The sequence below is a fragment of the Staurois parvus genome, unplaced genomic scaffold, assembly GCF_062004578.1.
Source record: "Staurois parvus isolate SC_StPar_1 unplaced genomic scaffold, SC_StPar_1.0 ptg000682l, whole genome shotgun sequence".
NCBI lineage: Eukaryota > Metazoa > Chordata > Amphibia > Anura > Ranidae > Staurois > Staurois parvus.
The window spans coordinates 9,362,333-9,375,652 of record NW_028318478.1 but is presented as its reverse complement, the minus strand read 5'-3'; the positions used below and the strand labels follow the sequence as shown (position 1 = coordinate 9,375,652).

Here is a 13,320-nt window from a genome sequence, read left to right as displayed (position 1 = left end):
TATAGTGGTAATGATAGATGAAATAATGCAGCTTACGTTCATTTTGCCATTTTGATTTATTTCCAGATAACCTTTTTTATGCTGCTGTCTGCGGTGTGTGTCATGCTCAACTTGGCGGGTTCCATTCTCTCCTGTCAAAATGCTCAACTAGTCAGTTCTCTTGAAGGCTGTCGTCTGGTAAGTGCCTGCAGTGTAACCCATGCTGACCTGAATATTGGATATATTTCTTGCTCTATTAACTTTTGAATCCAGAGAAACTGTTGAAATATAGTACGGTTTACCAAATGTACAGGTTGTGCATGAATATAACAAAGCTGTAGAATACTTTAATACATCATTTTTTAGCATCAGCATAACATGCCTCACCATACCTCAAATAAGCATTACAGCTTATTTGACATATTTCTATTTGGGTTAAAATTCTAGGCTGAATGATTTTGCATATGTTATATACATTCTGAATAATGAAACAGCAAATGGGCTTATAAACTGAGAATATGCAACAAAAAATTCTGTGATTTATGACAGTTAGATTTTAGATTATTTTTGTCAAATCAGTTTGGTCTATTACTCTTTCTATACTACCTTTGCTTTTTGAACTGTCTTAATAAACATTTTGAAATTAAAAGTAGGAAACTAAACTTCTTAGGATGTTGTATATCAATTGTATTTATTAAAGTATTAGATCCTTGGTGTGTAAGCATTATGCTGAGATACGTGCTGAACAATAGCAGATCTCAATAATTCTTGCAGCATTGGTGGAGCCTTCCAAAATATACAGACTTCAGGATTATGCGGAGAAGAGGCATGTTTATTGTCAACACTTTAAATGACAGTGCTCAGAGACTTAGTGGCCTATTGCCAGGCCCAAGCACTGTCACATGGGAATGGCGGGGGCAGGGTGGTGCACTTCTAAGCCCTTTAAATTCACAAATGGACCAAGGGAGCTTAACACTTGATGGAAAAATATGAGTGCAACCAATTAAAGTCCCCAAATCATTTAACTAAAATGTGCCGCGCTTCACTAAAATTGCTCAAAATAAATAATAAGTGCAACCAAGTACTGCTATAAATAGCGAGTGACAAAATAAATATTTTTTACCAATATCAATATCAATTCAATGCGCGTATACATAAAAAAAAATATATACCAAAAGTAATGTCCATATACGTGACAGAAAAAAATTAAAAAGTCCATACTTATGCTTCTTCAAACGTGCCTGGTATATTTTTTTTAATAAAATATACTGTGCTGCTTAATTGACTTCTTGTGTATAAATATTTTACACAAGATGTGCTCTCACCTCAAGTATATGACCAAACTATAAAGTGCGGTCATATAACGCTTGTGTCCCTTTAAATGGGCCAAAATGGATGGGATGGTATCCTGCTGTTTGGGATCCCTCTCCAATCAAACGATAGGCTCCCCTTCCACAGAGGTTGATATAGAAGAATAATCAAATCATAGTGTATTATCCTTATAAAAAACGTTTTATTAATAAAAGTAATGCACTCACATATACTCTGCACAAGAACTGCTTTGTGCACAAAAAATGTTCTCTGGATATTTTTCAGTGGTGAATATTCTAAAGTGTCCAACAGTATGGTTCCCTCAAGCGTTGTGACGTCAAAGCCCCTCCCCTTTTTTTCTGACACGCGTATGGACATTACTTTTGGTATACTGGTTTTTTATGTATATGCATATTGCATTTAAATTGATATTGGTTCAAATATTTATTTTGTCACTTGCTATTTGTAGCAGTACTTGGTTGCACTTATTATTTATTTTGAGCAATTTTAGTGAAGCGTGGCATATTTCAGTTAAATAGCATTGGTTGGCACACTAGTATGAGAATGTGTTAGGTGCAGGCGATTCACAATTAGCACTTAATAACAATTACCATTTACATAGCAGCTCACAAGCTTCCACTTTTCATTTAAAGTCCCAACATTACTGTGCTGCTAGCAGTCCACTATTAAACCTGTATGCTCTAGTATAGACAGGGTGTCCATAAACTTAACAGTAGGAAGTAAATAGATATTCACTTCCAAAAAGTCCATAAGCAAGGTCATCCCATCGGTAAGAGAGTGATCCTCCTCTGACACAGCCGCCAGGCATCATCACTTCTGGTCTGTGGCTCATCACTTCTATACTCTATTTAAAATAATTTTTAAAAAGTCTGAAGTTCTGAAATTGTACTCTAAAGCTCAAAGATCAAAACAGTCCAAAAAAGGTCTACCTGTAACAAAATGGATTAATTATCACCTGTTCTTCCGCCTGCTCTGTTGATCTTTGCTCTCTTGAAAGGCTACAGTAGCTGAAACTATTTTAATATCCAGTACATTTCTTGGTATGGCCAGTCCCTTGCTTTGCCATTTGCCTTCTGCTGTAGCTGATATTAGGGACACTGAAAGGATACACAATAAACTGCAGGGGATCCAGGCATTGGATAAACCCCAAAACAACTGTAACTCTTCAAAGTGAGTACAGGAGTTGGGGCAGGTGTCTATTAATTCTTTTCTTTAATGCTGGTCTTCTTAAAAACATTTAAATGTACCAAAAGTGTATCTTTAATGTATTCGATTTGAGCATATGAACCACCTCTGACTTGTATAACTAATTGGATTTCTTCTTTGCTGTAAATTACAGTAACGTGTATATAAGTGAATCAGGCATATTTGTCTAGTACAGTTTGTAAACCTTTTTAAATCTTTATGGGAGAGCCCTTGTGACTATTTGAAAGAGAAATTACAGGAAGGGCTCTTGTAATCCTGAAGACAACAAGTTAACTACAGAAATATAACATGCAGTGCCAGCAGAAATACAATTGCTGGCCCCTTGTGAGTAAAGTCAGGTAAAATTTGTAACATTTCTCAGTGTGCTAGAATAACTGTGTCCAGCAGACAAATGAGGTAAGAGACCCAGAGGCTTCCATGTTTTATATTTAGTAAAGTGTATTGGCCAGGCACCAACTTTTAACACACTTGAAGTCCTTTAAACAGCAGATGAACTTCATTTCTGCACTCATTTCCTTTCCGACTGTTTAAATTCTTTACAGTATACATTTGTTCGGACAAAAATGTTTTATTGCTTATAGATCCCTCAGGATTCTGTCAATCTTAAATATACTGTGATGTGAAATAGTTTAAGGAGTGATTAGAAGTGTGGGATAAAGTGTTTTATAGGCAATGCAGTTCTTTATAGATGTAAATGGTAGGACATGCAGAGGTAAAGGACTTGTGATGAGCTCCTTACTGCTGCCATGTAGACAGTGTTTTAATTCAGAACATGCTGTCACAAGTCCACTGCTGGTTTTGGCCTCATTCATATGGGCATATGTGGATTTTCTGCATGGATCAAAGGTTCTTGCTGGCAGAAGCAGCAGAAGATTCTGCATAAAATATGTACTTAAAGTACTTGTGTATACAAGCATAAAATCTGCAAATCTAAATGGCCCTGGACGCAGCTGTGTCCTACTTTTATGGTATGCTTCACATTTTTGCATGTAGACACAGCTGTGTGTATGACTTGTTACCAGGCCTGGACTGGCCATAGGGCTGAAGAAGAGCGGCCTGTTGATGACCGGGCCGTACAGCAGGAGGTAAGTGGCAACTGCGGCCTGAACAGAGCTAACACAGACCGCGGCCACTGCTCACCTCCCGCTGTGCGGCTAAAAGCAGAGCTGACATGAAGAGTAGCAGTGAGGGCTCCAGCGACAGGCAGGAAGCGCCGTTGAGGGCCCCGACCAGCCGCTGCACACAGCGGCACTGAAGTGACAACAGTGGCCTCTCTCCTTCACCCGCTGGCACACTGTTACAGCTCGGCGGTGGATTGGGCTGTCTCTTTGCTGGACGGGCTGTCTCTTTGCTGGGTAAGCTGTCTCTTTGCTAGGTGAGCTGTCTCTTTGCTGAATGGGCTGTCTCTTTTATGGACAGGCTGTCTCTTTGCTGGGTAAGCTGTCTCTTTGCTAGGTGAGCTGTCTCTTTGCTGAATGGGCTGTCTCTTTTATGGACGGGCTGTCTCTTTGCTGAACGGGCTGTCTCTTTGCTGGATGGAGCTGTCTCTTTGTTGGATGGGACTGTCACTTTGCATGGATGGGCTGTCTCTTTGCAGGATGGACTGTCTCTTTGCTAGATGGGGCTGTTTCTTTGCTGGATGGGGCTGTTTCTTTGCTGGATGGGCTGTCTCTTTGCTGGATGGGCTGTCTCTTTGCTGGGCGGGCTTTCTGTTGAACGGGCTATCTCTTTGCTGGGCAGGATGTCTCTTTACTGAATGGGCTGTCTTTTTGCTGGATGGGCCTGTCTCTTTGCTGGACAGGCTGTCTCTTTGCTGGACGGGCTGGCTCTTTGCATGGATGGGCTGTCTCTTTTCTGGACGAGCTGTCTTTTTGCCAGACGAGCTGTCTCTTTGCCGGGCGAGCTGTCTCTTTGCTGGACGGACTGTCTCTTTGCTGGATGGGGCTGTATCTTTGCTGGATGAGGCTGTCTCTTTGCTAGACAGGCTGTCTCTTTTCTGAACAGGCTGTCTCTTTGCTGCACTGGCTGTCTCTTTGCTGGATGAGCTGTCTCTTTGCATGGACAAACTGTCTCTTTGCTAGACGGGCTATCTCTTTGGTGGACAGGATGTCTCTTTGATGAACGGGGCTGCCTCTTTGCTGGATGGGGCTTTCTCTTTGCTGGATGGGGCTGTCTCTTTTCTGAATGGGCTGTCTCTTTGCTGGACTGGCTTTCTCTTGCTGGATGGGCTATTTCTTTGCTGGGCGGGTTGTCTGTTTGCTGAATGGGCTGTCTCTTTGTTGGGCAGGATGTTTCTTTGCTGAATGGACTGTTCCTTTGCTGGACGGGCTGTCTGTTTTCTGGATGGGCAGGATGTCTCTTTGCTGAACGGTTATCTCTTTGCTGGATGGGATGTCTCTTTGCTGAATGGGCTGTCTCTTTGCTGAACGGGCTCTTTACTGTATGGGCTGGCTCTTTGCTGGACGGGCTGTCTCTTTGCTTGATTGGCTGTCTCTTTACTGTTGAGCGGTCTCTTTGCTGGACGAGCTGTCTCTTTGCTGGACGGACTGTCCCTTTGCTGGATGGGGCTGTCGCTTTGCTGGACGGGCTCTCTGTTTTCTGGAGGAGCGGGATGTCTCTTTGCGGAACGGTTATCTCTTTACTGGATGGGCTGTCTCTTTGCTGGACAGGCTGTCTCTTTTCTGGATGGGCTGTCTCTTTACTGGTTGAGCGGTCTCTTTGCTGGACGAGCTGTCTCTTTGCTGGACGGGCTGTCCCTTTGCTGGATGGGGCTGTCTCTTTGCTGGATGGGCTGTCTCTTTACTGGTTGAGCGTTCTCTTTGCTGGACAAGCTATCTCTTTGCTGGGCGGACTATCCCTTTGCTGGATGGGGCTGTCTCTTTGCTGTATGAGCTGTGTGTTTGCTGGGCAGGATATCTCTTTGCAGGATGAGCTGTCTCTTTGCTGTATGGGCTGTTTCTTTGCTGGATGAGCTGTCTCTTTGCTGGGCGAGCTGTCTCTTTGCTGGACGAGCTGTCTCTTTTCTGGAATGGCTGTCTCTTTGATGGATGGGCTGCCTCTTTGCTGGTTGGGATGTCTCTTTGCTATATGGGGATGCCTGTTTGCTGGATTGGGCTGTCTCTTTGCTATATGGGAATGTCTCTTTGTTGGATTGGGATGTCTCTTTTCTGGATTGGGCCATCTCTTTGAATATACAGTGAAGGAAATAAGTATTTGATCCCCTGCTGATTTTGAATGTTTGCCCACTCACAAAGAAATGATCAGTCAAAAAATCGAATGGTAGCTGTATTGTAACACTGAGAGACAGAATAGCAACAAAAAATTCAAAAGAAATGCATGTCTAACAAATTATACACTGATTTGCATGTTCATGAGGGAAATAAGTATTTGATCCCCTATCATTCAGCAGGATTTCTGTCTATCAGGTGTCTTTCAAACAGGTAACAAGCGGAGATTAAAAGCAGTCTCTTAAAGGGAGTGCTGCTAATCTCATTTTGTTACCTGTATAAAAGACACCTATCCACAGGAGCAATCAAACAATCAGATTCCAAACTCTCCACCATGGCAAAGACCAAAGAGCTGTCCAAGGATGTCAGGGACAAGATTGTAGACCTACACAAGGCTGGACTGGGCTACCAAACTATTGCCAAGCAGCTTGGTGAGAAGGTGACAATAGTTGGTGCAATCATTGGCAAATGGATGTAACACAAAACAACTGTCAGTCTCCCTAGGTCTGGTGCACCATGCAAGATCTCACCTCGTGGAGTGTCAATTATCATGAGACCAGTGAGGAATGATCCCAGAACCACACGTGAGGATCTTGTCAATATCACCAAGAAAACAATTGGTAACACACTACGCCAACAAGGATTGAAATCCTGCACATTACAGTGTGGAGGACCGACTCCGTAAACATTCCATCACAAAAAGCCCCGCAAACGCCCTTGCAAACCACCCCCCCCCCCGGAAATATTGGCTGTCTAAAATGCCCGGGCCTATGTTTTGGCCCAAATAAAAATGCAATTTGTGAAACCAGAAATCCCTGTGTAAAGTACCTCAAACTTGGAGCATGCCTTCCAGTGCATGGACCAAATCTGGTAACTCTATACAGTTGAAAACCATTAATATCAATATATAACATATATAAGTGAATAGTGAAAAACGTACATATATGAAGTGAAGATCTTGGCAGCTTTTTATATCTGTCCCAAAAACAGAAACCAGGTGTGACTGTATCTTCATCGCGTGCTCACAAACATACATTGGGAATTGCTAACTAACCAGATCATTTGACCTCAGTTACGATGGTCAAATACGCCTTTGGTTTTATAGGGGACCACCCTCTCTCGGTATATTCTCCATTTCTCCCCTTGGGAAGCTGTGTTCAGAATTAAGCAATCACATTCAAATTCATGTTATAAAGGAGTCATTACACACCTGCCATCATTTTAAAGTGCCTCTGATTAACCCCAAATATACCTCAGCTGTTCTAGTAGGTCTTTCCTGACATTTTCTTAGTCAAATCTTACAGCAAAAGCCATGATCTGCAGAGAGCTTCCAAAGCATCAGAGGGATCTCATTGTTAAAAGGTATCAGTCAGGAGAAGGGTACAAAAGAATTTCCAAGACATTAGATATGCCATGGAACACAGTGAAGACAGTCATCAAGTGGAGAAAATATGGCGCAACAGTGACAATACCAAGAACTGGACGTCCCTCCAAAATTGATGAAAAGACAAGAAGAAACCTGGTCTGGGAGGCTGCCAAGAGGCCTGCAGCAACATTAAAGGAGCTGCAGGAATATCTGGCAAGTACTTGCTGTGTGGTACATGTGACAACAATCTCCTGTATTCTTCATATGTCTGGGCTATGGGGTACAGTGGCAAGACGGAAGCCTTTTCTTACAAGAAAAACATCCAAGCCCAACTAAATTTTGGAAAAACACATCTGAAGCCTCCCAAAAGCATGTGGGAAAAGGTGTTATGGTCTGATGAAACCAAGGTTGAACTATTTGGCCATAATTTCAAAAGATATGTTTGGCACAAAAACAACACTGCACATCACCAAAAGAACACCATACCCACAGTGAAGCATGGTGGTTGCAGCATCATGCTTTGGGGCTGTTTTTCTTCAGCTGGAACTGGGGCCTTAGTTTAGGTAGAGGGAATTATGAACAGTTCCAAATACCAGTCAATATTGGCACAAAACCTTCAGGCTTCTGCTAGAAAGCTGAACATGAAGAGGAACTTCATCTTTCAGCATGACAACGACCCAAAGCATACATCCAAATCAACAAAGGAATGGCTTCACCAGAAGAAGATTAAAGTTTTGGATTGGCCCAGCCAGAGCCCAGACCTGAATCTGATATAAAATCTGTGGGGTGAACTGAAGACGGCTGTGCACAGGAGATGCCCTCGCAATCTGACAGATTTGGAGTGTTTTTGCAAGAAAGAGTGGGCAAGTATTGCCAAGTCAAGATGTGCCATGCTGATAGACTCATACCCAAAAAGACTGAGGGCTGTAATCAAATCAAAAGGTGCTTCAACAAAGTATTAGTTTAAGGGTGTGCACACTTATGCAACCATAATATTTTAGTTTTTTATTTTTACTTCCCTCTACCTAAAATATTTCAGTTTGTTGTTCAACTGAGTTGTACAGTTTATAGATTACATTAAAGGTGGAAAAAGTTCTGAAATTATTTATTTCATTTTTTTACATCACAGAAATCTGACATTTTAATAGGGGTGTGTAGACTTTGTATATCCACTATAGGCTTTGTGGAAAACAACGTGATCTGTACACACTAATGTACACCTGGATACTACCCAAATGGGTATAGACATACTTAGGTATCCAGAACACAACTTCCACATTTATATGTCTTGCAGAGCTGTAGAACTCAAAATGCAGCAGGTATACAATTACATTCTTGTTTTGGCTTCCCTTAGTTTGTACATGCACATGCAGATTTTATTTTGAGCTGGGTTATTTATCAAAGTTAAACTGGCCATTTTAAGGCATATCAGAGACCTTCAGGCAAAAAACAAAGCTCAGAATAAGTATGTGAAAAGCTATTTATCTGAATCAGTAGTCCTGCTTGCTCTGAAAGAAAATGTAATATTCCAATACATGGAAATGTAGATTGTCCAAACCTTTCTCTGTCAATGTCCTGTTTCTGGAAGCTTCAAACAGAAAAATAGGCATTACACACAGTGCAGTTCCATCCCACATCGGTCCCACCCTTCATCCACCAGCATCCAACAAGCATGCACATCTGTTGCAAATAGTTCACATTGTTTGACTTTTCAATGATGTTCATTGAATATCACTGTTACAGGTGAAAAGTCAAATGATGAAAAAGTAAGCCCCTTTTACATGGGGCAGATCCTCATTGCTCAGCGGGGGATCTGTCCACTGATCCCCTGTTGAGCAGAGTGGGTGGATGACAGGTCCATGTCTGCTCAGTTTATGCAGAGCGGACAATGACCAAGCCTGCCGGGAGCCCTATGGGCCCTATGAGCGGTCAGGTTTAAACAAACCAGCTGTCTGGGAAGTCCATTCCCTCCTCCCATCCCCAGTCCATAGAGATCAGGTTTGCCTAGAACACTCACAGGTGGACCTGATTGGAACGGTCGTGTGAAAGGGACCTAGGTCTAAAAATCAGTAAAAATCTGTCAAAATTAGTAGTTCTCCTCAATGTGTGTATCTACATTTATCCAGTCTGTTGAAAATTCTATACTTCACGAATCATTATTGCCTGGATTCTTAATGGATAACTAGACCAAAGAATAGAAATGTGATATACTGCAGCTTATAGTTCTTAGATATGGCAGCTGCATTAGTTTTCGTTTTTTTTGTATGATATATCTTTACTAATTTTTCAGCATAAATTCACAATATGGGGTTGCAAATACACATGTTATCATGCATAACTAACTAATAAAAAAAAAGGGGGGAGAAAGGAGGGGGGGGGGGAGTAAGGTGACGACGGAGACTGAAAGATTAAATACCATAAATACCATATTCATTCCAAATAATACTTAAAATTCAAAAGCATTTTCACTTTTTAACAGGTGGGGGAATACACAAAATGGATATTTCAGCCCACAGGACAAGTCCCTCAATCCTTCAGTGAGGGGTATAGGTAATCATTAATGCCATTCATGAAACATATACTCTCTTTCCAAGTCACATCTGAGAGGAACATTGAATCCATGTAACCCACGTATTGTAAAAGTTATCATAGCTCCCCTTACACTTATGAATCCAGCATTCTGCCTCCATAATTCTCTCTACTTCTGACCTTCAGTCAAGTTTTCTTTTTTAAGCTAGTAATATTTTCAGCAAATACAGAAATTACATGTTGATCCTACCAGAAATGCTGTGTTCTCATCACATCCTGTAAGCTGCACTGAAAAATATCTACCTACCTAGGTATCTTCTGTAAATTACTATTTTTCCCTATCCTTCAGGCCTTCTGCTCGGATTGTTCATTTCCTGTCTCCACAGGTGGTCCTCGCTCTAGGGGCCAGTGAGGCTGAGTGATCCTCCTGTCCAAGTCCCAGCCTGTAGGTAGGCCTCTTACCACTGGGCCCCCTCCCAGGCTCCTGCATCTCAGCCTTCCTCATATCTTCCACCTGAACTCTCTTGCTGCTGAACAGACTTTATCACTATGAAGGGCTGCCCTGACCCAATGCCAAGCCTCCTGCCTGGGGATTGGTCAGGATCCCATAAGAGTACAGACCAGCTCCTCGTCATCTCCAACCACTGAGTTCTAGAGACTTCTCCAAGTCTCTAGAACAGGGGGAGGTATCAGGGAACTGATCTGCAGAGTCTCTTAGTCCTGACCCAAATTTGACTCCTCTGACTATCACCCAGGCTACTGCTCAGCCTCTCTATCTAAAGAAATATTCAGCTAGCTTTCCGTAGCTAACTAGGAGGGTACTACATGATGATATCAGAACCACCTTTATTGTATGTAAGTGCAGTACACCATGGTTACACGCCATTAGGGGGGGGGAGCAATATTCATCTTGTCATAAAACTAGGGGTGGAAAGGAATAACTGTGGAAGACAGTGTTAGAAGACCCTTTTTTATTTTGAGCTTTAAATTGTGGGATTAACAGCATATCAGAGTTAAAAATATGCTGGGGACTTCAAGAAGCACGATCTGTCCTTTGAAGATTCTGTACCTTGATTCACAACCTCATGTAGCAGAAATACAAAAACTCTTTCACTGTGCATCTCTTAAATGCTGCAAAGTCCTGTATTTCCTCCAACTGGAAGTTACCCCAAATTTCATCAATTAACCAGTGGATAAACATGGTAAATGAGATTCAGCTTTTGGAGGACCTCACATTGACATTGTGCCACAAGATGTGGTTCTATTGACTCCTATTTGCTCCTCATTCCTTTTCTTTCCTCCCCCTCCTCTTTTTTATCTTCTTTTTCCTGGTCTCATCTCATTTGTTTTTTTTTCAACATTAAAAACCTCCTTTTTAGTGGGGCTTTTTGTAGGTTCACCCTGCAAGTGGCTTTGAACGTATCATATGCTGGAACTATGCTCATTGTACTATTTCATATTATGACTTTAATGTAGACGACCAGTTTCAAATCTATTATGTCAGAAGTATCTATTGCTGTATTTATCCTATATTGTGCTCTATATCTTGTAACTGATTTGGCTGTTCTGTCTCCAACTAAAAACAAAAACAATTTGAAAAAATATGGTGGAGAATCAAAAATTGACAAACCAATAAGTATCCCAATTTGTTCTTCCAAAATTAATTATAATAGTAAAAATAATAATAATAATAATAATAACAATATATTTACACATTTTTAGCAAGGCCCTTTTTTATTTTACTGGGAATTGCATTCCTTTCATGCAACAGGGGCCGTTTCAAACAGATAAATCAATGCACTTACTTTACTCTTAAAGTGGTTGTAAAGGTTCAAGATTTTTTACCTTCATGCATTCTATGCATGAAGGTAAAAAACCTTCTCTGTGCAGCATCCCTCCAGCTCCCCCTAATACTCTCCTAAGCCCCCTCTTGATCCAGTTATGTGCACTGGAGTCTTGGCTATCCTGGGACTCCCTCTTCTCATTGGCTGAGGCAGAAGTGGGAGCCATTGTCAATCACAGCCAGTGAGCCAATGAGAAGAGAGAGAGGGCGGGGCTGAGCCCTGAATAGATCCAGGCTGCTCTGTGTAAAACTGCACTCAGCAGGTAAGTATAGACAAGTTTGTTATTGTTATTTTTTTCTTAAAAAAAAAACAAGCTTTTAGAATCACTTTAAGTAAACAGCATTTTATGAATCACTAGCCACTTAAAAACATAACGTATAAAACAATAAACACCCCATATAGTTTGTTTAAGTGTACCTCTTAGTCCTGCCAGTCTGAAACAAAAACAAATGTATTATAACATATTTTTTCATGTGGTCCTTCAATTTTTCATTATATCTTTGTTTCCACTTAATCAGCTGCGTGCTGTTTTCAATTTCAGCCTTTTCTATTTCACGTCTCTTGGTATTCCCCTCATTACAGCTGATGAATCCAATTTCATTTAACATTAGTAGTCATTCTATATCATGCATAAAATAGTTCATTTAAATTCACAATATTCAATAATTCCTTGAATGGCAATCTTACTCAAGCCTGGTGTAGGCCTCTTTATTAGGGCACAGGGATCTGTTTAAACTAAGGCAATTTAAACCAGGTCTTGATCTTAACTTAATCTCTCTGTAAAATATGCATTTCAGTGCAACACCCTATTTGCTGCTGTCAGGATTACCAATCATTTGCAATTAGCTTAATAAGAAAAACACCAAACAAAACAGATTCATCTCGCTGGACATGCACGTCATGCTTGCCCTGTGCACCTAAACAGCCATCAAACTAACAGCTATTAAGCATGGTCTGGTGAAAAATCTGAGCAGGGCCATTTGAGAGAAAACTTTTTATTTCCTACTCTTTGGGGTTTATTTACTAAAGCTGATTCGCTGAGAATCTCATGCACCTGTGCATGGTAGCCAATCAACTTCTAACCTCAGCTTGTTCTATTAAGCTTTAGCAATACACCCTGGAAGCTGATTGGTTTCTATGCAGAAGTGCACGAGATTCTGATTGAACCAGCTTTAGTAGATAAACCCTTTTGTGTGTCTCTCTCTTTCCTCTTTCTTTCTCTATCCAATCTCCCTGAAGCTGGCTATACACTTAAAGAATTTAGTTCAAAATTATTCATTTTAAGAATGCGTGCCTAATTTTCTAATCGTAATGGGGTCAAATCGATGTTCATTTTTGACTGCTGTGAAGAGAAAATCCGAAGGAGCAAGATGAAAATATTTACTCAAATAAAGAACCACAGTGCATGTGATTTTCATTCAGGAAAGACCATTCCTTCAAAAACTGAATGTTAAAAGCCATCAAAATGTTGAAGTATGTTTCAACAATGAATGTACTGAGAATTTTCTCACGAATGTTCATATAAATTTTTTTGTGCGGACACTCAGTCAAACACTACTAGTATATGACCAGCTTAGCTCTCTTCTTTCTATCTCTTATTGTTTTTTCTTTCCCTCATATCTCTTTTTCTTCTCTCTATCTTTCTGTCTTAATTGAGGAATGATTATGGGTTTGATGGGGGGCAGAAAGACACTATTACGATTTCATCTTTCTCTTGTTTCTCTTTCCTTATCCCAACTTACTTATTTCCTTAGCATCTTTCTACCATCTCTTTTTCTCTGTCTCTTTTTTCTCTTACCCATCTCTCTCTCTCTCATATCCACTTGCTGACAAGATA

At 40.9% G+C, this 13,320-nt stretch overlaps 1 protein-coding gene across 1 annotated transcript in view; it reads left to right on the top strand.

Moving 5' to 3' along the window:
• ENTREP2 (endosomal transmembrane epsin interactor 2) overlaps window positions 1-13,320 on the top strand; it is a 1,018,721-nt gene that overhangs the window by 623,615 nt on the left and 381,786 nt on the right. Inside the window, exon 3 of the mRNA XM_089652451.1 lies at window positions 67-177. Coding sequence (XP_089508577.1) covers window positions 67-177 — 111 coding nt within the window. The remainder of the gene's footprint in view (window positions 1-66; window positions 178-13,320) is intronic.